The sequence below is a fragment of the Chroicocephalus ridibundus genome, chromosome 2 (assembly GCF_963924245.1).
Source record: "Chroicocephalus ridibundus chromosome 2, bChrRid1.1, whole genome shotgun sequence".
NCBI classification, from domain to species: domain Eukaryota; kingdom Metazoa; phylum Chordata; class Aves; order Charadriiformes; family Laridae; genus Chroicocephalus; species Chroicocephalus ridibundus.
This window is the reverse complement of record NC_086285.1, coordinates 65,065,787-65,091,979: the sequence shown is the minus strand read 5'-3', so window position 1 is coordinate 65,091,979 and position 26,193 is coordinate 65,065,787. Positions and strand designations below refer to the sequence as shown.

General features: G+C 44.8%; 1 protein-coding gene across 6 annotated transcripts in view; it reads right to left on the bottom strand.

Annotated features, from left to right (window-relative positions):
- The window catches only part of NFATC1 (nuclear factor of activated T cells 1), a 116,294-nt gene that overhangs the window by 47,316 nt on the left and 42,785 nt on the right, over window positions 1-26,193 (bottom strand). For all 6 annotated transcript variants that reach the window (XM_063325765.1, XM_063325767.1, XM_063325769.1 and 3 more), the window contains exons 4-8: window positions 22,889-23,091; window positions 19,593-19,765; window positions 17,041-17,181; window positions 1,419-1,474; window positions 1-133 (exon numbers count right to left, since the gene is read on the bottom strand). In XM_063325765.1, coding sequence (XP_063181835.1) covers window positions 1-133; window positions 1,419-1,474; window positions 17,041-17,181; window positions 19,593-19,765; window positions 22,889-23,091 — 706 coding nt within the window. The remainder of the gene's footprint in view (window positions 134-1,418; window positions 1,475-17,040; window positions 17,182-19,592; window positions 19,766-22,888; window positions 23,092-26,193) is intronic.

Below are 26,193 nucleotides of genomic sequence, written 5' to 3'. Positions count from 1 at the left end.
CATTAGCAGGAAGATAGGTGAAAAGCTGGTATTGGCTTCTCTTTCTCTTTCCGTTGCAGACATAGAAGTTGACCTGAACAGGGCTGGTAATTCTCTGATTGCGGAAAGGTGGTATCTCAACCACCAGCGAATTCTGCAAAAGCAACAAATCAGAACGTCAAGGCACGATTAAGGCAGTCGAGCTGTACAATAGTATTCACATGTTAACGCCGAGAAGGGGGCGCCGGGGTTCACAAGGAACAACACGCTCTCTGTAGGGGAACTGGTGGGCTTCATGGGCAGGGACGGCCTCCCACTGCCCCCACTGTCCTCTGTGCCAAGGACTCCAGAAGTAGGGATGTAAGATTTTAGCATGGTTTGGGTCTTTAAAAAATCACTAGCCTTCACCTCTTCCCCTTGGACAGCAGATGTGATACTGCGTATGGACAATGCTTTATCCCTCCTGCCTCTGAAAAGAATCAGGAACCACAATCAAATCGTGGTCTCCAACTCAGCAGGAGAAAGCACAACCCCTTGGCCGGCAGGTCATTCCCAGTATATCTCACCCTAACACAAATTCATCTGAAAGGAGAATTAAGACACGCATGTGATTATTCAAACATTTCCATTTTCCACACTGAAATGTTTTTTCATGTAACAACTCAGAAGTTTTAAGCTTGCTAGTTTCTGTGGATGGGAGATCTTGCTACAGGAAGAAGGGCTGGAGAACATGTAGATGATCTTCCACTGTCAGAAACCAAATGCTCCAGCACGGGGCTAAAGAACGACTTGGCTGCTAGGGCATCAGCTTACACAAATGCACAGTGAAATCTGCTATGACCCTCCAAACCTCCCTTGGCACTTTTTGAAAGAATAAAAGGGAACACTCGTCTTTTAGCATTTGGCCTGCATTCAGCTGAGGTCTTTAAATTGTTTGCCTGCATGTCTCCAGCAGGTTTGCAGCTATCAAACTGTTGCATATTCCTGCAGAGGTGAAATAGTGGCCATATTTCCCACTTAAAGTCATGGCTGAGGGAGCCACACTTCTCCAACTGTGAGGTTGATCTCCTGTGAGGGGACTCACATTTCTTTGCCGACGGTAAACGAAAGCCAAGGAAAATGATCAGAAATTGCTTTGGGAGTAGAGGGAAGAACTGACCCAGCAAGACAGAAGATGAGCAGACGGGGCTGGCCCATCCCAGACAATGAAAAAATATTTTCCAAATGGTCTCTCCTACTTTCGGGATAGCTTCCAATGAAGGCTTTTTACCCCACGCTCCTATTAAAGAAAGATTTCCAGGAGGGGAGGCCCAAGTACTTGTTCTGTTTCAGTGGGGAGACACAGTGCCAAAGCCTTGGAAATCCCTCTTTAGTAACAGTGCTGGAGAAGGCAATATATATTTTTCATCTTGATGTTAAAATATTTAAGGCAGACTTACTGGCTTGCACAGTTCTTTGTCGGTTTTGGCTTCCATTTCCCACACATGGTGACCATCTAAAAGACAAAAGAAAAAGATATCTAGTTCCGACTTTTTTCCTCTCCCAAGCCTACAAAAGAATGACTTTTCAAAAACAATATCTTTGAAGGGGCACTGTATATATGAAAACCAGCTCTCAAAATGCATTGACCAAGCGTTGCCCAACCAGGAGGCCATCTGGGTAACCCGCAATGGGAGCCCATTTAGATTTTTTGAAGGGGGAACCACAATCCAGAGCGCATGATACTGCAATGGGGGAAAGCCACTGGGAGTTTTTTCTGCCACTAGTTTGGACAAAATATGCAACTGTTGCATGCCTTAGTTTCCCAAACTTTCAGACAGAAATACTGCTACCTATGAGGCCTTTTGATCACTACCTCTACAGTAAGTCATATTCTACATTAATATTAAACAAAACAAAACCAAGTAAGCAGCAAAGTAAAGAAGCTCCTCAGCCATGCAGTATTTCATTTTAATATGCTCCTTGTCTGGCTTGTCGTAATTCTGCTGCTTGGATCAAAAGTCATGGCCGTAAGCTGGGAAACATAGCTTTCGACTCCATTTTAAAGTTGGTTGAGCTCAGCTGCAGTGGACCCACCTACAGTTTTCTGAAGCAGTTTTCTGCTTCTAGTGGTGTGCTGGGTCCTCCTAATTTACTGTATTTCTATTTTCAAGCAACTATAGATTTAAGCTACAGCTATCACTTTTTCTGAAGATCTGCCTTTCGGAAGAAATTGGGTTTGTCTGGTCATTTTTCCTGCGTCTCACTGACACAGAAGTCACCGGTCAGTAACAGGGTTTTTTCTTCTTCCTTGTAGCTTCAAAACTCAACAGCAAAGAAATTAGAAAAATAATACAAAACGTAAGGTTTCCATTCTGCAGGCCTAGAAAAACACAAACGTGTATGAAAGGCCACAAGCAGACTGCTGTCTAAGTTGGGCAGCAGGGACACATGCAGCTTCATGAGTCCCACCGTTGTCAGATGTCACCAGAATGAAAAGGAAATGAGACTTTATGTCATCTCTATTGTATATTTATTGCGGCATCAGGACATGCAAATGCAAATATTAGCTATTTTGAACTTCATCGCATGGACGTGGGCCTGCCTTAGAAAAACAGCTCTCGGCAAGGTAAAAGAGTGAATGCACTTTTTCTTCTCTCTTCACTTTCATGGCCAGGATGGAGGTGACGCATTTAGAACTGCCTGATTTATTACAAATGTCTGTAAATAATATTTTTGTGTACAGCCGTCCTACTGTGAAAGGAATGCTGCTGAGGGACTAGCCCTGGCAATTGTTTTAACGTCCAAACCCCCTTTCTTTTCAACGTATGGAAAGAAGCGCAACGTGACAGCTGCAGCGCAAACAGCACAGTGGATTTGGAAGGTCTTTCTGTAGGAAACAATTAGCAGATCTACCCTTAGTTTCTTCCTGCATTTTAAACTGTGACGCTGGAAAAGGAATCCCTTTAATTGGTACTGCCACGTTCAGCTGCAGGGAGAGAAGGAGCATCCAGACTGTGCTCGAGTCTCCTTAACGATGCCTTTTGAGAGCGCCAAAATTGAAGCAGACTTCTCAAGAGGACTGGCAATCACTTCACAATTTATCCAACAGATGCTTCCCTCGAGCTGTCAGTAGAAAAAAACTGACTGAAATTTGGCAAGCCAGGACACATCCCTTGTCTGGGAGCAGCTTCCTTTTCTCTCCCCCCAACTCCTCTGCCTATAGAGCCCCTGTAGCCCCCCCTTCCCCTCTCCCAATTAATTCGATCAATTGTAAAAGTAACACAACACCGACACTATCATACATTTTGCAAAGTCTAGGAACTTCTGCTTTGTAAGAGGTTTGTTGGTGTTTTTTTTCAAAATCTACAGACGTCCAGACTAGTAGTTAACATGTGTTCAATTTGCTTTTGTAAATGGATTACCAGAAGTTCAGCTTTTTTGTTATGTTTAATTTCTGCTTTGCAAGACGAATGATCTGATTCAGGTTTCTATTTCCTGTCGATATTCAGTAAAATTCAAAATGACTCCATCTCTAGCTAATCTTTCAATTACTTCACGCAGCACTGCCTTTATGCGCTTTTGAAATTTTTATGATGACAAAGAGAGTTTGTTCAGAAATATTTTAAATGCTGTAATCTAAACTATTAGGAAAAATAAAAATCCAGAGCCGTGGCTTGTCTTTGGAAGCTAATAAGAACAATACGGGTTTCGCTCCAAGAAATTCCCTTGAGACTGTCCAGACCATCACAGCTCAGCGACTAAGGGGAAGGGGAAGAGAGGGAAGAAGTAGGGAACAGGCAACTCATTAACAGCTAGTGACATTTCATTTAACAAAAAACACAGGGAGGAAAAGTTGTTATGAAGCAGAGACAAAAAAAAAAAAAAAAAGAAAAAGACAATTCCTCATATTACGTCTGGTGAACCAAGAGGGAAATCTCAACGCCCACGGACTGGGACCAGCTCCAGGAGGGAAACCTTAGACCACTACGTCAACCTCTTACAGTAAACATGTTTTGCAGGTTTATACAGTTCAGCTGAAATTAAAAAAAAAATAAAATAAAATAAAAAGAGAGAGAGAGGAAGAAATAATGGCTCCGGAATGTTTTTTTGGGAGCCTGATGCATCAAGACAATCTGCCTGCACCGGAGAGAAGGCTTTTGCCCCCAGTACCCATACGCCGGGGACCCCGGCGAGCGGGAGGGATGCCGCCTCCCGTCAGTGTGTGCCGGAGGAGCGAGGGCTGCTCGACCACAAAAGTTTCCATTGTACGCCTGCCACATCTGCAGCAGCCCGCCTGGTTCGGGGCCCGAGGCAACTCCCTCCTGGCCGCCGGCCAACCAAAGTACACCAGAGCAATTTATACCTTTCCAAAATGCAAATAATTCAAATTACAGACATAACACAAAGTTGAAGCAGACACATTTCAGGCATTCCCGTTAAAGTTTACTCTCTGGAATTACCGTACCCAAATGGGCAGTTGTTATACGGGGAGGGAGGGAGACGGGGGCAGGAGAGGAAGGAGAGGAGGAGGCAGGGAGGAAAAGGGAGAAAGGAGAAAACAGCTTTTCCAAAGGTCTCATTTCATTCCCTTTCATTTCGCTATTTACTTTTACCGAGTAATAAGTGTCTTCTCCAAACCAAATGCCTGGCTTTGTTTGGGTGTTTTTAAGATTTATAGTGCAATATTTTGAAGAGAAAGACATCTCTTTATATAGCTAAAAAGTTGTGTCAAGGTATTATATTGGATCTGTTTCATTTTGTGGGGTGTTTTTTTTACAAAAGGGAAATAAAAACAAAACATCCACGCACAGAACCACAGGGCAAAAGCCCTGCAGAGTCCTCGGCGGAGCTCCCTGCTCCCTCAGTGCCAGCAGCAGTTGACCTGACAGAGCCAAAGCTTCAGCTGGGGACCTGTGCCAAGGGCTGGAAGAAGGACCCTCAAATCCCTCCTCCTCCTCCTCCTCGGCAGCGCAGGAGTGCGGCTGTGCCGGAGGAGAGAGAAACCCCCTGTTTCGCAAGGGCTCTCCGACTGCGCCCGGGCTCAGCGCTGCGCTGACAGGTGGCCATCAGCGCTGCCGCCAGCTGAAGACACCGGGTTTTGTCAGGAAGCCTGACATTTACACACCGATCGCTGTTATTTATAGCCATCCCTGCTTTGGGTGCGTTTCACCACCAGCCACTTCACAGCCTTTTTTTTATGGCGCTGTGACACTTTGGAGCACCTGGGATTGCTAATGACGAAAATACCATGAACCTACCACGTTATGTGGGGTGGATTTTCAGCTTCGCAAAGCATAAACACCCCATTTTAACACGCGGCAGCTGAATGGTGAATGGGCCTTTGTAGTCTGCTCTTATCAGCCGCTTGCTCCAGCGTTAAAGGAAACTGCGCACTAGTCCAGAAGTAAAAATACTCTAATTCATCAGGGAATTCCCTGCAGTATGAGTCACTGAACGGCTTCCCCACCACACCCAGCTACAAGATTTCCACATAAAAAGGCACTGTAGAGGCCTGTTTTAACACAGAAGCAGCGCTAAAAAGTAGTTGAGTAAATCTAGCGGCACCAGTTATCTACACATAAAGCCTAGCAGACCACAATATACAGATTTTCTTCATGGAAGAGCAACACAAAGAGCTATAAAGACTTTCCAAAGTAATTTTTCTACTGTCTTCCCCTCCTTGCTGCCCATCAGGGCAGATCCCCCAGTGTTTCCAGGGCTGGGTTTACCTCCGTAGCCCAGGGAACTGCATGCGCAGTGCCAGGGGTTCGCAAGCTCACAACAGTCAAACCACCAGCGTAACTCTCTTTACAGACCGATGGATGGCAGAAAAGGGGAGAGAATATACTTCACCAAAAGAACCCCAAGCCTGGAAACTCAGGAGGGTATAACATCTGGCAACCGCTTAAACCCTGCCTCTATGAAACAGGCATAATGGGAGCGTTCAGATATATTTAAGTGATCTCAGTTTATTACAGGAGGTTAAAACAGTCTATATTCTTTAGTAGTCCTGTGTTCACCTGAGATTCGAGAAGAACAGACATTATTATACTCTTCAAGCCTGTGGCTCAACAGAGTTTGACTGCACTGGGTGGACTGTAAATCTGTATTTACATTCATGTATTGCAAGTAAGATGGTGGAACTAGTTCTGCCCTCCCAAAGGAACCCATTACTTGATTAATGCGTTGTGACATTACCCTAAACAATAATGCCTATATTACATCCCAGATTACTTTAACATGTCCACAACAGGCAGGGTACAGATTCAAGGCAGAATGATTATAAAGCTTAATTTTGAGGTGCTCTGCAAAGGTTGCCTACCTTCCTATTTGGCCCTGTTAATATATATTCAAAATCCTTTAGGAGTGAAGGATTTGCAAGTTTTCAATTTGCACCCCAAACCCTTTTCCCTGGGAAGTACGCTCACGGCACTGAGATGACTGATCTGTGAACAGATCTGCACGCAAAGGACAGGTGTCCAGCCAGAGAAAAGGATGAAGACTTAGATGAAGTCTTGTCATTCAGACTTAAGAGTCAACCAGTTTTGTGCAGAGATGTATCAGCCTCCAGGCACAAGGCAGGTCGGGCCAGGGCTGCACCTGGGCTGGCAATGAGAGAGGTGAAGAGGCAGCTCTGTTGCTTGGAGGAGAGCACTCCCCACGCCAGTCCTGGGCGCGACCCACTGGCGCTGTCTCACCTGCCGGTGGATATGCATTGGTATAGGTGCACTAGTGCTGGATTTCGCTCCAGAGGCAGACGCCTTTTGGATCTGGGGATGCCACAAAGAGATAGGGCACTTTTCCAGGCTGGTCTTGCAGGCATCTTGCTGTGAACAACACTTCCCCAGCTGGACAACAGCAAGCCCAATAATCTGTGGGTGTGAGTCTATGCCCGTGTTTACACATCGGTGTACGTTTTAAAGACATTTACAAGGGCTAGGCTATAAGGATGAACCAATACCAGCCAAGCAGTCTACCATGGGATGTACAGGGAAGACGGGGCAGGAAGAGAGCAAGAAAACATTTGGAAATGCAGAGGGAGCAGGCAATAAGTATCTGCAATGTAAGCAGCCAGGACCTTTCTTTTGACTACCTCAATGGCACTTCACCCTCCTGAGATCCACCGCCTCTTAGGGCTCTCTGAGGAGGGAGATGTCTCCTGATGTTGCATGTGCCCAGAGACACCTCCAGAGCAGCTCCACCTCCTGCCACCACTCCTGTTGGCGCCATGGCCTGCCTGCTGCCTGGCACTTCGCCCCCATCTGCCTCTCCCGTTTGCCTCTCCTCTTGATGTCCCCTTTGGCCTTTCACTGCTTTTACTCTGAGACCACAATGCGGTCTGATTTTCGCCTACTCTGTTTCCCTCTTCCTTGCCAGGAAGACCACAAGCTGTTCTTCTCTGCCCTCCTCACAGCCTACTGTCCTGCTACAGAGACTTCCCCCATAGCTTTGTTCCCCATCCCTGGCATGTCCTTTGGCATGCATCAGTCCATACGCAGCAGAGTTCACATGTAACTGACCTATTTGTATTTCCACATCAAAGCTGCTATATTTGTTTGTGTCTCCTCATAAGCATTTTTGCAGCATGTGGATTTTGTCCATTCCTTCAGCTACGCATTTTTGCATTATTGAGCTGAATATTATGTAGGCTTAGGTGTCTTTGTCATGCATTTGATGCTCTCGAGTTTCTTTTTCTCTCTTTTTTACCTTAAATTAAGAATAAAAAAGTCATGCAGCAACCAAGTGATAAAAATTCTGTACAAACTGTATCTTCCAGCACTTTGGCATCCGTGCCAGACATACGCTTCCTCTCTGGTTGCTCAGCTGGGCAAGCCAAAAGCTGAGGGACTCACTTTGCCTAAACAGTGCGCATTTTCAGCTGCTTTTAACATAGTATGTCTAACAGACTTAATTATTCTGAGTTTAAGTGTCTGCAAATGAACTGTAATTTTAGTCCAGGTAATTAAAAGGAGACACTGTACTGACAACTGGCTGATCAGGGTTCATTTTGAGCCAAAGCCATTGGAATGATCTGCCAGATCCTATTTGCAGCAGAATGGAAGCTGGTTATGCAATTTGTGCTCTCTGGCACCTTCCCCTATTCAACTCACCATTGGTCTGAGGGTTTTACTCAATAACTCTCAGTAATTCCACGTTTAAGACACTCAACTTCCAAGTAAAACTGCAGCTTGACGTCCCTGCAAAATCTGTCTAGAGCACCCAGGTTGAACCAAGCACACCCAGCACAGCCACCCACCATCAGTCATGACAATACTTCACTCTGTCTTTGGTTACATTCGTGTCATCTCCTTGTCTTCACAATTTTACTATCCTCTGGGAACCTCTAGTAGGCTGAACCTGTGACTTTGCAGCCGAAACTGAGTAAAATATTCCTGGTCCATCTTCTTCAGTCTGATCTGTCTCATATTTTCTCAGAGACTATTGGAATAACAAACCTCACAGCCAGTTCCAAATTTTCCTTCCATTAACGACTCTTTTCCTCTGTTTCTTCTGTGCTTGATGCCAACACCACCACCTGTACTATAGCTACTCCTACTTCTTTCTCATCTTAAGATGTAAGTTTGATCCAAATGCTTTCAATTCTTCCTTCTTCATTATTTTTTAAGACACAAACTCTTATTTTTTTTTATACGGCCACAACTTCTCCTCTTCCAGAGATATCCCATTATGGCAACGCCTCATGACTTTGAATCTAAACAGTAAGCTTTTGAATGGCATTTTTGGTTTTTTCCATCTCCTTGTTCCCCTCCTGTCCCTTTTCTTCTTTCTCTTGTCCAAGAAGGTCAGGCTCAATCTTAGAGGTCCCTCCTCCTCTCCTCTGATTATCTGCCTTGACATCAGCTTCCTTGCAACAAGGCACACCTTAGAAATGTCTTAGCTCTCTATTCCTTTCTTAAATGTCATTATACTTTCTTCCACTTTGCTCTTGAAGGTGCAATCTTACTCCCTCAACAGACCTAAAAGGAACGTGCTCCTCTTCGCTCAGATCTCACCACTTTTCCTGTGACGTCCTCCTGAGACAACTCTTAGTGATGTCAGGGAAGTAACAGGAAACAAGGAGTTGTGCTTTTCCAAAAGATGTAGACGATCACTCCAAAAACTAAGTACTTTGGAGGTATCCCCTTGTATTGAGTTCATCAGCAAAGCTGGTGTTGCTTCTCTGACAATGGATTTAAGAAGGGGTAAAAAACGCTGTGCAGCAGCTGAGAGAAGAGGAGTGAGAATATGTGAGGAAAACAACTCTGTGGACACCAGGGTCAGTGAAGGAGGGGAAGGAGGTGCTCCAGGCACCAGAGCAGAGATTCCCCTACAGCCTGTGGATGAGACCATGGTGAAGCAGGTTGTCCCCCTGCAGCCCCTGGAGACAACCACACCGGAGCAGATACCCACCCTGCCGCCCGTGCAGAACCCATGCTCCTGAAGCAGGCTCCTGGCAGGAGCTGCAGCCTGTGAAGAGAAGCCCGAACAGAAGCAGATTCTCTGGCAGGAACCGCAGCCATGGGGGACCCACGCTGGAGCAGTCTGTTTCTGAAGGACTGAACCTTGTGAACAGGACTCAGGCTAGAGCAGTTCATGAAGGACTGTCTCCCCTGGGAGGGACCGAGGGACCCACCCTGGACCAGGGGAGGCAGGAGTGGCAGAGAGAAGCTGTTATGGACTGGCCGCAGCCAGCATTCCCTGACCCCCTGTGCCACTCGGGGGGAGGAGGCAGAAGTCAGGAACGAAGGAGTGGAGCTGAGCTTGGGAAGGGAGCAGGGAGTAAAGGTGGGGTTTAGTTTTGCCTTTGTTTCTCACTATCCCACTCTATTTTTGATTGGCAATAATTTATTTTCCCCAAGCAGAGTCTGTTTTGCCTGTGACAGTAACTGGTAAGCAATCTCCCTGTCTTTGTCTTGACCTACGAGTTCTTTCATCTTGTTTTCTCCCTCCTGTCCTGTTGAGGAGGGGGAGTGAGAGAGCGGCTTGGTGGGTGCCCCACACTCCTTTCAACACCCCACACTCCTTTCCTCTACTGTCTTTAGGCACTGATTGCTTCATTAGACTCTCAGCTTTCTGCTAAGTGCTGTGAATTCCTGTGTGTTTGGACAGAGGGTCCTACTGGAACAGTAACAGTAAAAACTAGCCGAAATCTTGTGCTAGTTATGAAAGCTCAGAGACGAAGCTTTGATTTCACAGATACAGCTGCTTGAAGCCACTTAGTCTGGCAAAGACATGAAAGAATAAACTTCAAGCATTCAGTCGCAGTTTCTGTAATAATTAAAAATTTACAGGATTACTCAGACAAGTTACTTTTAACTAGAGACCACATGGTTATTCCTTATTCTCTGTTGTCCACAGTAAGTATCTGTGATTGATTGATCTCATTCTTCACTGTGAGAGCAACACCCTGGATGAGGCTTGTTGCTGCTGATACCATCTCTTGCGTATGGCTGCTGTCCCGCTCTGTCTTCGCCATTCCCTGGACTAAACAGCCAGGAAAAACTGAAACGTGCTGACATTTCCTGCAAGCTACATCACTCCTCCTGCATGTGCGTGAAAGGGTTCCACCATCAAATGACTCCACCATTTGATGACACTATTTGCCCAAGGATATCTATTTCTGGGCAGTGGCCAGAAACCCCTTCAGCTATCAATACATCTCTAGGAAATAGGTTCAAGTGACCTTCACATGAACTCCGTGCTCCCAACTTGTATGCCTTTGAAGTTTCCAGTTTATCTAGTTTCCAGAATTTTTAACTTCACTGCACATGAGTCAGCATGCAACCACTCACTGCCAACTGGAACGTGTGTCCTGAACTTCGATAAACAGACAGATAAAGACAAAATTATGTAGTATCTGTCCATCTGACTAGAGGGGGAAAGGGAGTTTTGCCACTTGCTTATTTATTATGTGAGCTACAGTATGATTACCAGTGTGAAACATGACCCCTTTTTGGCCAGTTGCCCCCCAAACTGTGACTGCTACTGGCAATGGAAAGAGCAATGGAAAGATCTCTGAGAATGTAAGATCTTTTACCAAATGGAGCTCTGCCAAGACTCAGGTCACCCGTCTCCACATCCCATCACATCACGTCAAAACAGACTCCAAACCCTGATCTCCTAAGTGTATCTGAGTCAAACCAAAAATCCCACATGCTTCCCCAACGCATCCGTTCCATCCACATGACACTCAAATGTTTTGTCAACATATCATTTTCCAGAACTCTTTGTAAGTTCTCCTGAAGACAAAATACTGCACTTTAGTTACTTGTCACACAACAAGGTAACTTTTATTCACACAACATACGGGAAACAGAACTGAATTTCTCAGACTGACATTTGTACCTTAAAACAGCAACTGATTGATTCTAATCTTTGCCAGACAGTGAAATTCAAGAGGAACAAAAAATCTGTGAAATGCTTGAGTGGACACTTAAATTCATCCAGCTTCCTTCTTTTCCATATCACATTTACTTTGTGCAAGCCTGACCACACGTCTAATGGGAGGCAAACTGTAAGTTTTCCCATCTGAAATACTTACAGAAAAAAGTGATTTCCTTTGGCATATACACCAAAAAATTTGGTGATTTCACCCAGCTATCTTTCATCTGCTCTAGTATAACTATTACCATGCCACGTCAGCGCCTTCATGTTCTAAGAGCAAAACCTGTTCCAGCAGGGAAGAGGAACAGTTTTGACAGAAAAATCCATTTAACAAAATAAAAACAACAGCAGAAGGAACAGTTTGAAGCAATAACTAAATCTGAAAAACTCTTCGCTTGTTTGAAAATATTCAAAAAGAGAAAAATCCCTGCAGGAAATGTTGCTTAGGTGCTGTTTGTTTCTCTGCCTTTCAGAAACTTGAGTTTCAAAGGCTTTGGGCACAATAGCTGTGGATATTATGCAGTCAGGTTACAGAGTGTGTAGGTGGTAGGATCACTGTTAATTTGAAGGCTGAGTAATTAACAACATGTTCAAAACCACTGAAGTCTGTAAACCTGGAGTTACTCAGAGATACAGCGTTATAAATTGTGAACTCTATTAATGTCCATCAAAGACAGTGATGCATCTTCAGGGAGGGGTACCTGTCAGAAGGAAGCTCAAACACAGGCCTTTGACCAGGACAACATGGGCCTCAACATTAAGAGCCCGGAATCAGAATTTCAAAGTCAGTGTTATTTGAGAAACTAACCCTGTAGTGAAGTTGGGTGTTAACATTTCTGCCTTTTCACTCTTTGAAACTCCTGCCTTGAGCTCCAGTCACAAAGCTCAAAGCCAAAGAAACGGGTTTGGCTAGTGGAAACTCAACTGAATGACAGTTAATAATAATGCACCAAATATCCATTTCTTCCCATAGATCACAACTTGCTAATAATGAAGATTTCAATCAGTTTAACCTGATCTCTTAGGTATGTCTAGACTTGGCCAAATCCATGAAGTCCAGAAATACCTGAGCTAGCTCCAGTGCCAAAACCATTCTAGCTACAGGAGTAAGGAGCAATTTTTGAGCAAGAAGGCCTTTTCAGGGTAGATTAACTCTTTCAGATCTTAGTGCGAGACTCTTTCTAAATCCCAAAATATCTTGGGCAACTCTACAACATCCTAGAGCGTGCCAGAAAGACATACCCATAACTTTGGTGCCTGGGATATTGGCTTTGTGTCCCATCAATGAGCTTTCAGTTGACAGTTACAGGAAACATTTTGTGAACTGAGTGAAGAGAAAGTAGGATTTTTCCACCACACTCAGTTTTATAGTTCACTGATCAAAATCCGATCTACTAGAAGCCAGGACTCTGGTGATTTCTGTTAGGCTTTTGTGCTGCTTTGTAACTCATATTACCTTCAAAAAACTAGCTTGGAAAACAAATACATAGTGTTTGCAGAAGTTGTTACCAAGCTTTGCTGTAGCCGACAGATATATAGTCCTTAAAACGTGTTCTCCAAACACCTCTGCATTTTCTGAACTTCCCTCAAAATTTTTGTTGCCTGACACATTTATAATCTAGAAATTAAATAAAAATCTTTAAAAAGATAAGTAAATACATCAGTGTCTTTTATTTTAATTCCAGATCACAACCCGTGCTCTTGCAAATGCATCTATTAGACAGGAAACATTTTGTCCCTCCTAGCCAAACACCTCCTCCCATAGCTAATCAATTTCATTTCATCCACTTTTGTAACTAAAACACACACTTTGCCTCCACAGCGAATACCACCAAGGACCCTTGCTGGCAAAAAGCTGCAAAATTGTTTTTGTATTTCAGAAAGTACTAATTCTGATGAAAACCAGATCGGTATTGGACGTCCTAAACCTAGCACCCAACAACCAGGACACACAGACTCACAAGACCCCTGTGAAACTCAGGAAGAGAAAAGCATGACTACAAAGAGAGACAGAAAGTGAAAGAAGATAAGATAAACAATTAGTAGTGTAATATGTAAGAGACAAAGTCATCATGGGACTCCCCGGTCTAAGGAAATTTTGAATTTAGAAGAGCGAACCTCTGAAAGCACATTCAGTATTCACATTTTTACTACCGTTAGACTTCTTGGATGGTTGTTTTATACCATCGTTCATCACTGGAAAATATGGTCTGATGTGCAAGCAATAAAACATTGACCAAAATCCCATAAAATAAGGCCTCATTTCAACATGAGAACTTTTTTATGTTACTGTAAAAAGCTTGAGCAAATTTTAGTCCACTTCTGAAAAGACTCATTATTTATCCAAAGGGGTGCCTTCTGCCTGAACGCTGGACCACACTGCGAGGGCTTCTCCTTTCAGAGGAGTTCCTCACAGCGCTCCCCCCTTGGTCCTTTCAGTGCACCTTCATCCCTCGCTGCCTCGTTCCTCCTCTGTGAGATGCAGCGTTGCAGGGCTGCAAAGTGCATTTTGCTCTGTTTCATGCGCTGCTTGGCTAAAAAGCAGCCAGTAAGGGGTTAGGCTGAAAGCATTACGCTGCTGCCTCCCCGGCTGAAGGACTGATTTGATCATTCTTCAGGGATTCCCTCTTGTATGAGTCACTGCTCAGACAGACTCCCCACGCAAGGAGGCCAGGATAATGCCATTCCTCCAGAGACTACAACAGCTGAGGGCTAGCCCTTAAGACAGAGAGCTTGGGACTCATGCTTGGAAAAACATTCAGCGTACCACAATGCACTACGCAGACTTAAAGAAATTATTCAGACAGACACGAAAAAAAAAAGGCAAACAAAAAGTGTTCTCAAAGTCTTTGCGTTAACCAATTAAGTATGCAGACCAGCATAAATTAGATGAGCTCCCAGAGACTGCCTTCCGGCTTGGGGACTCTGCCTGAGTGAGGACTGAAGACATGAGCTCATGTAGTATAATATTTAAATTTTATACAAAAGATATGTTCTCTTTATGAGTCCAATGATTGCTGTGATCTATTACTTTGTAATAGCTGCATTTGGCTGCTACCCACTAGGAACGTGATTAACATTTTGAATTCAAAAACAAAAGTGGTAACAGCAGCAAAACTAATGAATGTCTCCAGCTAATCACAAAAGTTCATAACCAGCTTTCTAAGAGAAAGAGCAACTACGCTGGTGTTCCCTCTCTCGACCTACTTTCATAGATGTGCAAGAGCTGAAAGGGAAAGAAACACCGCGTGCTGATTTTCAAAAGTGCAGGCTGGTAATGCTTGTTCATTTGACATCAAATACAGTGACTCTGCTCAAAAATTGAGCCAGAGCAGTTTGTCACCAAGACAACAATGCATCGCGCTTGTTTGCTTCCAATGCATCGAGCTGGTAGGCAACATAGCAAACGACTCATCACAGAAGCCCTAGGAATTGCTCGGCCCAGATCAGCTGGCAACTTTGCTTTTTGTGTGTCATTCCTGGTGATACAATTGCAGCTTCTGGAAATGCTGCACTCTCGACTTTAAAGGCTCGTCCCCTGCAGTGTTGTCTCCATGAGGCAGTGCTGCCCTGCAACTGCAACAAATCTGCCGTGAGACTACTAAAACTAGGCAGAACAGGTTCAGATCAGATCTTCCAATACTGACTTAATGATCTTGACTGCTCTTCAATGATAGCAGCTCACTGCCGGACCCCTGCAGCGTTTCCCCTCACTCCATGCCAGGGGAAAGAGCGCAGGGGGATCTCCGGTGGTGCTTTCACATAGAAGAGACACTCCTGCACCGGGTCCATCCTGTAAACCCATGCACCCAAGGAGTTCACCCCAGGAGTTTTTCAGTCTGACAGGCAAGGCCTTTTGATCAGTTTCTTCCTCATGTGTGCAGCAGCACACTCCTTTACCTCTCACAATGTTTAAAAAAAAATGTCGCTTCTATAAACTATTTTCTATCTATATCCTGTCTTTGTGCAGCCTCAAGTTTCTTTTGCTCGAGGGGGATAGCTTTCTAGTTAAGAAGTACAAGGCCAGCCCCGGTTTGCATTTTTGTAATTTAAGGGGCTATACAGTGAACATGCTGCTTTTGGTCTACTTAATGCTAAGGGAGACAGTGTCCAAATCCCCACTGTGGTACCTGCTGGTGGGCAAGTAGCATCACCATCATAATCTTCTGGGACACAACACTTCAAAATTTTTCCAACTCAATAAAGGAAGAGGAAAGAAAATAAGCATGAAGGAGAGCACCTTTTAACGTGGCTTCCTTCCTGTAATGAGACAGATCAAGCACTTTGCTCCTGACATGCCACACTAACCCGCTTCTGTGCAGTGAAGGAAGTTTAAATATGAAGTAGACTGTGATATTCTCCCCTCATGCCACTAAAAGAGCAGAGTTCTGGGTTTTTTTAATTGCAATATGACCTTTTTTCCTTTCTTTTTAAAGTTTCTTAAGAAACAAGGAGGGTGTTCTGCTCATCTCACGGCCACAGCCCAATCGGTGCTGACTGGCTCTCGCTGAGGAGATGGGGCGTTACCTCCACCCCACCTGCACTTTTGGTGACTTAAACCACACCAACCCAGGACTCCACCAGGGAACTTCAGGGAAGTCTTCTGCTCTTCCCCTGAGCCTGCTGAGCTTGCACCTGCTCAGATGTCTTCGCCTCCAGAGTCACCCCTGCTCGCCCCACCATCCCTTCAATCAGCCCGGCTTCCTGCACCACCGGCAGCGGCTGTGGGCAGGGGAACGGCACAGGAACCTTCTGGACATGGAGGGTTAAACAGGCACAGCATCACAGCCAGCGCTGATGGCCTGAGGAGCGCCCAAGACTGTTTAAAGTTCGAGGGGGGGTTTCAGCCGGCAGCTGAGGAATCTGTAGCTTGTGCCAGCACCACGGAAACCCTTTCCAAAACAAGACTCAAAACTACCCTTAATGATCTCGTTTCAGAACCTGATGTTGACTCACAGCTCCGCTCCCACCGCCTTCTCCCGTGGGGGCATTCACACGTATTATGCATTGCCACCCTGTGACCAACCCCTCCTGCGGACACCTCCTGCTCCAGCCCCAGCTCCCACCCAGTGCCACTTGCCCTGCTTCAGCCTGGCCAGGGATCCTTACCCGGGAGGACCAGTCCCACCACCAGAAGCACCATGCAAGAGGGGAGCCATCGGTGGCAGTCCCTCCTCAGTCCTCAAGGTAAACCAGAAATAGCTCCTTTGAATGAATGCATGAGCGCTGCAAGTCCTCCTCAGCCAGCGGATGGTAAATGCCACCAGTCCTGACAGCCACAGGAGGAGACACACGTGCACATACGCATCAACAGCAACACCACTCCCACAAATTACAGAAAGGTTTAACAAGATGCACCACCTTGCAGGTTTTATGGGGAAATGCCACCTGAGGTTTCAAACACCCTTCACAGGTCCTACCCGGAACAATTGTGGCTTGCTACAAAAACAAATGCCCAACTTCAACTTTCAATGTCACTATTGTCTACCTACAGGTAGACAACTACACCTGCCATAGTGTGAAACCTCAGCATTAGGCATGGCTCAGATCACTTTCCCAGCTTTGCCCAGTGACATGGAAAACATATTACATGCAGATGAAAATGTCATTACCATATTTATGCCTTCATCATTTGGCAGAGATTTTAAAACAGGGGAAAAAAGGCAGACCGGAGTCTAGATCGAAAAGACATACCTGGTGCTTTCTCCACAAAGATGACTTTGGAGTCTTGCAGAAAGTTATGTCCAGTCAGTATCATTTTTTTCCCTCCAATAACAGGAAAGCTGTCGATACTTTGCTTCTCCACCAGAGGCAGTTCTTGGGCAGATCTCTGAGCTGGAGAGTTATAAAGAAGATACAAAAAAAAAAAAAAGGCAACCACAAACAAACACAAAAATAAGTAAATACTGCATTAGTAACTTAATGCTTATCCTCATAAGCTAAGCTGAGTTTGACACAGAAACAAAGAAAGGTCAGAAGGTTTGCAGGAAACATGGTTGGTTTTCAAGCATCTTAATCGTAAATAATAGGGTTATCAAACATACCGGCAGACAGAACAAGCTGTTTTAAAACTCATCTTGATCTGTACTATACCAAAAAGTATATTCTTATTGCAATTTGTTTCTTTAAAATAATTTTCTCTTATGTTATCTGTAACATATATGCCATGTGCTTACAAGGCACACATGACAAGATGACCATCCATGTCCAAAATGTGTTTCAGTTACTATATGCTCCACTGTCAATTCTACAAACTGTCTTGCACCAGCAGCAGCCACAGACCTTGTGATCCAGCACAAGTCCACAGTTTAGAGAGCATATTTCCACCAGCACCTGAGTGCCAAAGCACATGTGGATCCATGCAAACAGAATCCGGTATTCTTGTGGCACATATTTTATCCCTCCCAACTGGGACAGAGAGCGAGTGTGGCTGTGCTTCAAGGGATGACGTGACATTTTATCCAGATTACATGGTTCCTCCTGGTGTCACATGCACTAAGAGATGCATGAAGTTTTTGGCACCAGCTTATTCCACGTTCTGCACTGGAAATAACACTAGTGCTTATTTTTTCTCCTGTTTTCCGCTCCTTTCAGGAGGCACATACTACGCTTTTGCTCAATACGCAACCCTCAAAACGGCAGTTCACTGATACAAATCCAATTGGCTTCATATTTAGTGGCTTCCTGAGCTTATCACCTTTGCACAGACCAGTTCAGGATATATTTAAATTGTGCCTAATTCTGCTATACAGCAGTTGAAAAGCTCTCATCAATTTCAACAGGACCAGGATGAAACCATGACTCCTCACAATTTCCGCTTTGCCTGTTAGCCTAGAACTTGCCCTTGAATATGAAACAAAGGGGAAATTGTTCATCTCATACACACCCTGGACAGAAGACAGGGCTTTATGCCAGTCTACTTGCTATAGGTAAGGAGGCTCTGCTATTCTTCTTAAATAACATAGGCTTATCTTACTGTAACTCCCTTCCCACTGCCAATGCTCATTTTTTTATTTAAATGGATGACTGCGAAGGAGAGAAGCTATCACCGTTGGTCTAACAGCACCACCCTTTCCTACAACTTCTGCCTCTCTTGTGGACTCGGACTACCAGAGTCGCAGGGGTGCTACTCAGGCAACAGGATGGAGTACTGTCGCTGGTCTGAAAGTCTGTCACCAATGCCATTGCTTTTGCAAGAGGAATGCAGGGATGCTCTTTCCTGCAGCCTCTCTATTAACTATCCTTGAAAAAGCACCATGCCTCCAAGAGAACAAATGCTGACACGCTCCAGGACCTCCCAGACACATTGTGTGGGACTCCAGCCTGGCAACGACACAGGGACAAGTGTGGACACGACCCTCCGGCATGCATGGGGCCAAGGATGGTCAAGCCTTCCTGCCCGTCCCCTCTGCTCCCTACCCCCAGAGCTCAACGCCATATACGCACTGGATGTTAGGTTACTCCTTTACCCTGTCAGCATCAGAAAGATCCGCTTTGTGGAATCCAACAAAACCTTAAAAAGGTGGATTCCACAAATCTAGCCGACCAAATCAGCAACGGGAGTTAGACTGAAATTCAAATTCTACCACTTCACCTGAAGTGTTAAAGCTACATGAAGCAAACAGGTTTTGTTTTGTGTGGGGGGGAGGCTGACAAGGCTTACGGAACAAGAATGATATAGGTGTCTTTGGAGGGTGCCCCAGTGTAACTGATAAGAAGCAGTCTGTTCAATCAAAGAGACCCCAGTGCGGAAACCTGGTTTCTGGAGGTTTTCTGAAACTGCAGGCAGCTTGTGCCAGTGTGTCAGCTCTACTATACTGCTGGCTCCGCATCAAAGGGGTCGGGGTTTTGTTTGCTGGTTTTTGCTTTATGAAGGGGAGACTAGAGAGTGAACAGGACACGATAGCTGCCTTTCAAAACTCCTACAGCAGTTACCTGTATGATAGGGAGGCACAAGAAAAGAAAAAAAGGCTTATCACTCACAGATCTACTATTAGTTTAAGTGCACTCTACCGTTGTTTTAAGTGTGTTCTTTCCGATAGAAATCAGGTACACAAAGGTACACATTTTTTTTCCAAGACACAGGCATTTTGTCTTCAGTACATACCATGTGCTTTTGGAAAGCAGATTAAGGTTCACCGACTAGACAGGCAAAGCAAAACCAATGTATAAACGCATCAGTGGACAAAGACTGCGTGTGGGGTGGCACAATACTCAGCAAGAGAAGGGTGTTTGTTGCTACTTACAGCACTCAATGGGGTTGGAGGCTACTTGCAAGGAGAGGGTCCTGCCGTTGGCCTGCGGGATATGAACCCTGAAGACCAGCCGCACACGTGTGTTCTTCCGACCGATGTCCGTCTCTCCCTTGCGCAGCTCGATGTCAGAGTTTCGGAGCTTTAATATCCCAGCACAGTCAATGCTATCCAAAGGGACACACAAAGCAATTCAATTCATTTCAAGCAGACTTCAGGAAGACACGAGCGTGCAACATCTTCCCTCTCTCCTCTACCTCCTTCTTAAAAATCTGAGTCAGACATGACCCTAATGACCAGGCTGAACATGGCAGCCTTTGTTAAGTCTAGTACTTGCATCCACAAATAGCTAAGTTGGGGCTATCTGTTTTAACAGGTAGCAACGGCCTTTGAGCACACAAATTTAGGATGCTACTTTAGTTCCCAGAGGAAGAAAATCCACATCCTTCCTCTCCAACACATCCTGTAAGGATGGTGCTTACAGATTAACCAAAGCCCAAAGAAATAGGGAGACTAGAAAAGTCAATGGGATGAGACGGTAGTACACAAAGTGTTACTAACCCAGAACGCAAGGTCACTTATGATTTCACTTCTTACAGCCAATTTGGAGAAAAATCTGACATTACTTTTTATTCTAGGGCAAAGTCCTGGAAATGCTTATTAATGAGCGCAGCTCTCCCTGAGGTCAGTACTACTGTCAACGTGTTTATATTTGAATTAGTTGGAAATACTCCCAAAGCTGAGTGTTGAGCTAAAGCTCTGCATGAAAAAACCTAAACTCAGAATCCTCCCTGCACATTAGGGAAAAACATGCTTTTCGTCAGATAGAACTATTACTATTTCTAATCTCTCTCTCCGTTTTTTTAACTTTGGTTCTCTCCTGGATGAGTTTACAAGTCAGGATTTTTGTCAAAGCAAATTCATTAGAGGAAGTTCCCCGGAACAAAAGATAGATAAATACATGCACTCAAAAACCCACTGCAAAAATACCTCTGCTTTGACACAACTATAAAGCCTACATGGCAATTTCTTCTGGGTACTGGTCTCTGGCATGCGTTTTGTTACACTGAATATGCAGAGTTTAATTTTACTTCGCATTCAAAGAGTTTAATTCCCCCTCCAGATCTTTGAAGCTCTATTCAGAAGCAAACTGCAAACAAGAACTATGGCAGCACAGTTTTGATTTACGTTTTTTGCTAAAGTATGGATTTCAGAATAACAAAAAGACAAAAAGGCCCTTGCTGATATGATCAAAGAAACTAATGAAAGTATTAAAGCCTCTCAACAACGCATATTAGCAAGTAAAGCCATAAGAATTATGAAATACTTGTACCCATGTCAAAATTACACACCAAGATATGGAAGAAACAGTTCTCAATATTGTCTCTCCTATAGCAACACTTGTAAAATAAACAAAAAGTTCTTAATGACAATTGATTCAGAGGAGAAAAAGCATTTAAATTCAGGCTTGTAAAGTGATAAATTTGAAGTCAACAGAAGTAGCTAAATGTGCAAAAGTTTAAATGTGCAGATGAGCTTCACTGTTTCACTGAATCAGGGCCTGAATACAAAAAGTATGTGTGAGAAAAGTCCTTGGCTCCAAATTTCAATTCATTGTTAGTGCTACATGAGGTTCCAGACTACTGACGTGTAAGTTTTACATATGCCAAAGCATTGTTTGTGGTTCTTGAGAGCGCTCTACTATGATCTGGCACGCATGTCACAAAAATATTCAGCTTGGCTCCCAAACTCTGCAACTACCTTTATTCCAGGAAGAAAGACGAGTGAAACAGTAATAAGGTTCCTAGGTGGCCAAAACTGTTATTCAAACTGGATAAATAAAGGGCCAAATAAATATTGCACGGGTACAAATTGGTGAAATTTCAGTAACTTCAATGGCCGTTGTGCCAGCTTACGATGACAGCAAATGGGGCCAATAATTTGGCAGACTTGTCATGACTTTTAATACAATGCGCTGATAGAGGTCCTCAGGTCCTGAGTGATCACCCTAAGCCTGGCTGGCAATACAGTTAAACACATTCTAGTTCTTCTATTTACATGAGGCACTCCGGGGCATGTTGTACATGACACTGCAAACCAGCTTCTAATAACGACTACATGAGGAAGGACTTCAGCTGTCCGATACCATTCTTCACTTCATTAAGGCATGGAAAACTGTATGAATAACAAGGAGTGAAATTCTGATTTTAATAAGCTCCCTGGGATTTTGCCATGGTATGTGGTTTGGTGGGGCCAGGATTTCTTGCTTGCTTTCTGTCTATCTATCTACTTATCCTTCTGTCTCCCTATACATACACACAGAGGTGCATGCATCTATATATAAATATGAATACATTCACATTTATATACACACTGAGAGATGTACATGCACGCAAGCACACACAAATTCCTCCCAAGGCAGACACCTCAGATAAGGGTTAGGATCATTTGAATAAGGGGGGAAACAACTCAAGGGCTAGAATCATTTGAATGAGAGGGGCAGAGAAGACGGGATTAAATAATGCAGAGGATCTCATGCATGTCACATACACAGAGGGATATTTGACCCTTTATATATAATCCTATAATGAAATTTACCTGCGTGTAATGGACCTACGGGGCACTTAATTATCACTCAGACTCCTACTAATTCAGAGATCCTTAGACAGCCATGCCTGCTTTTCTGCATTGGACTAAACTTACCCCAGTTTGAGAACTCCGATCTGTAAATTGTATTGCCTTTACTGCTCCTCTTAGTTGTAGAAGCTTTGCTTCTAAACAAATGCCACGAAAAATGCTGATTTTTGTTGCGTAAGAAATAAGAGTGGTTTTATTTGTCTCAAAAATACACTAGGGTACTTGGAAATGCTCTCTAAGAGTTTCCTTTGACATCCAAAGATAAATTTTAATAGGCCCTGTTCCTTGTGCTAGTGTGTATAGGAGCAAGAGGTGTCATATTTAGAAACTAAATGCAGGAGCTGAGGTAGGAGATATTTACAGCTTGGTAACTGAGATACTTATTTTAAATGGCAAATAAGCACATAGGCTGAAACCCTAGAATGAAAGCACTCAGTTGTCATAAATATTTGTGAAGTTCATTTTGTTGTTAAGCTGAATAGGGGCAATTTGTCCCAGCAAGGTTGTAAAAACCTACTATTACAGAAAGAACTTTAAAAAAAAAGATAGGAAAAGGAAAATTGCGTACAAAAAAAAATCAACAACACAGAAGGGATCGAGTGGGGCGACCAAGGACAAACTGCTAGGAGTGAGATACAGTGCCTGGGTCTTACATTGCTCTCATGTTGTTCTCTGGAAGAAGTGGAATTTCCAGGACTTTGGTGTTGGAAAGTATTGTTTCATGGCTGGTGGTGGAAACGGTCTTCCCGGTGATTCGATGAACCTGGTAGAAAGCATGGGGTCGCAGCAGGCGGTCGTCTGCAGTCCCAATGAACAGCTGTAGCGTGAGCGGCTCGCTTTCTAAGTAACCGTGTAGCTGGCAAGAGAACAGAAAACGCCCACTGAGCGCCATGCACATAAACTGCTAGGAATCAATTAAATTTTTATAAGCAGGAGAGCCTAATTCAAGGAGAGAACTTGTGACAGGTGCTATGTGTTAAGTTCCCCCCTTCCATTTTTCCTGTAACGTAATATTGGTACAATAAAAAGGTGCACTTAGAAAATGTCTCATTATCCTAAAGGACCTGAGGCACTTTAGATGGGGTGAGCTTTTGAGCACTCCCACTACGTCCACAGAAAACTTTGCATGAATTCTGCTGTGGCGTTCAGCAGAAAACCACAACGAAGTCAATGTTCCCGCCTAGCACTGAGGCTGGCAAGAACGACAGAGTCTGCAAGTGGAAAGGACACAGCTCATCCCTCCCCGAGCTCCCTGGGTCACCCCCTGTGCAGCAGCAGGCTGCTGCTTGGGACACGTCCCCTCATTAACTGATTTTTACGCTGGTAAATACCTCCTGGGACAGCGTGGAGACAGATCACATATACATGACTAGTAGCTCACCATGTGTCTCAAATTCGTGTTATAATCGCACAAAAATCTCATTGAAGCTACTAGGCCTCTCTTGAACCTCATCCATGTTACAGTGACCGCTCTGATGACAAACAAGAGTTATTTCTGCCACAGGCTGGGGACGGAGCAGGAGCAGAGTCTGACCTCAACCCACCACCTCCTGAAGAAGCTACTCTGGGTTCACTCTGGTGCAAAGGAGACCATGGGTGGAGCTGTTCCCAGACAGCTCCAACCTCCGCTTAGCGCTTTTTAGCCTGGAGAAGAGAAGACCGAGAGGGGATCTCATCAATGCTTAAAAATATCTAAAGGGCAGGTGTCAGGAGGATGGGGCCAGGCTCTTTTGAGTGGTGCCCAGTGACAGGACAAGGGGCAACGGACACAAAACTGGAACACAGGAAATTCCACCTCAATGTGAGGAAAAAATTCTTTACTTTGAGGGTGTCAGAGCACTGGAACAGGCTGCCCGGGGAGGTGGTGGAGTCTCCTTCTCTGGAGACACTCAAAACCCGCCTGGACGTGTTCATGTGCAACCTGCTCTAGGTGACCCTGCTCTGGCAGGGGGGTTGGACTAGCTGGTCTCCAGAGGTCCCTTCCAATGCCTACCATTCTGTGAATGTGTGTGATTCTGATGCTGGGAAATGAGTCTCACAAAAACAGTTGTGATTCTGATGCTGGGAAATGAGTCTCACAAAAACAGTTATCTTGCAGTAGTTCACTGCAAAATTCCATCTGAAGGGAAGCGAGGATGCAGCAATTACAGGAGAGAGGAACGCAGGCAAGGTGGGCTGTCCCAGGAGATACGCCATCACAGAGCAAACCTGCTCGCTTTGTTGTGGGTTTAGTTTCCTCTGCGAACGGTTCAGGTGGATTTGGACATGAGTCATGCACCATCACTAAATCTGATCAAAATTAAACCAGCAACCATAATTTGGTGAGGACCAACATCTTTAATTTCCAGCGCATGCAAGTCCAAAGCTAAATAAAGTACCATGGAGACCAACGCATGAGCAACGGAGGTCGTTGTGCCTAGAGACATCATTTATCACTTATCGGGCATACTGCAAAGTTTTCACCCCATGCTTTGGTCAAAAGAGCCAAGAGGAAAACAGAAGCGCTTTTGTTTGATCTGGTGTAGCAATTTTTACATCGTTACCTAAAGCACATGCATGCTAGGAGGATGCAGGGACAGGAGTAGGTGGCTCATTTCCAGCACTCCAATACTTTATCAGCTCCGCGTTGCTGAGACACCTGACGAAGGCAGCTCGGAGCCAGGGGGTTGTGATATGGTATGGGGAGTTTCCGTATCAACATTGTCAAACTGAAAACACATTAGCAGTGGTTTGAAAATCTGCGGTATCGGCGAAACGATGGAGAGAGAAAAGCAGAGCCAAGCCCGCGCATTGCCTTCAGCAGGATGCTGTGGGCTGCACGTCTCAGTTCGGCCCCACAGGAAACACCCGCCTTCTAATGACACCAACATTAGTGATAGGATGCAAAAAGAGGGCTTTAACCCCCATATAGCTGAAGACGCAGCCCAAGCTGCCGGCGGGCGATCGCAGGCTTGCTCCTGCCACAGCCGGTGGCCACGGGGAAGCCACCATCCTACTCATGGCTGCTGTGTCCCCACGCCTCGCAGCCCTGGATGGTCACTGCCACCACGGGCGCGAGCAAGCCAGGCTGGCGGAGTGACCTGAATCCGTCCCGGGCTGATCTCACCCCACCTCAGCATCTCCAGAGCCTCAGGGGCAAAGCCGAGGTGACGGAGGAGATGCACGGTATCACGGGGTATTTTTGATCGTGAGCGGCACGCAGGTTTGCAGGGGGGAAAAGTAAGACAGTGTGACACACCAGCTGATTAAATTTCTATGCATTACCAGCGGTCAATTCTCCAACTCGTCATGGACGGTGCTTTTTATGGAGAGTGTAAAATTAAAACAAACGCATATTGAATTACAAGGCCGCTTAAAGGGTAAAAATAGACCAGCGAGTAACTCAAACCTCGATTCAGCAAAAGCAAAATCGCACACCAAGGTACCCATATGTTTTACTGAATTCAGGCAAAGGGGTCAAAAAATGTTGGTCTTGCATTGGGTTCTGCTATTTCAGGGTTTATCTTTAAATCTAAAGTCAGCTGCTGCTGTACCTCGTAATCTGCTGCTGAGTCTCAGCTTGTGCTTTTCCCACAGTTTTCCTACCAAGAGGCAACTGAACACAAAGTCCTCAGCTTTGCATACCCGCCCTCTCCCGAGAAGGGTTCACATGCTGGAAAATAAACAATATGATCTCAGATGCATGTTTTGCATTGTTTTTTAAGGCTTGTGATCTTTAAACTGAATTGATGTTGGTTTTTTTTAAAGACCCCGTCGTACAGCCCTGCTGGGCTTTGCTTTGGATCCATTACCCACAGTTACGTACTCCCTGACAGCTACTCTGCACCTGAAGACAAGTACAGCACTGATCAAACATGAGTTTTCAAGAGCTGAAAGACTAATGTAATCACTACACAGTTGATTTTGCTGCCCTCAAAACAGGCAAAATCCTCACTCTCAATTCACTGTAAGTTCTATT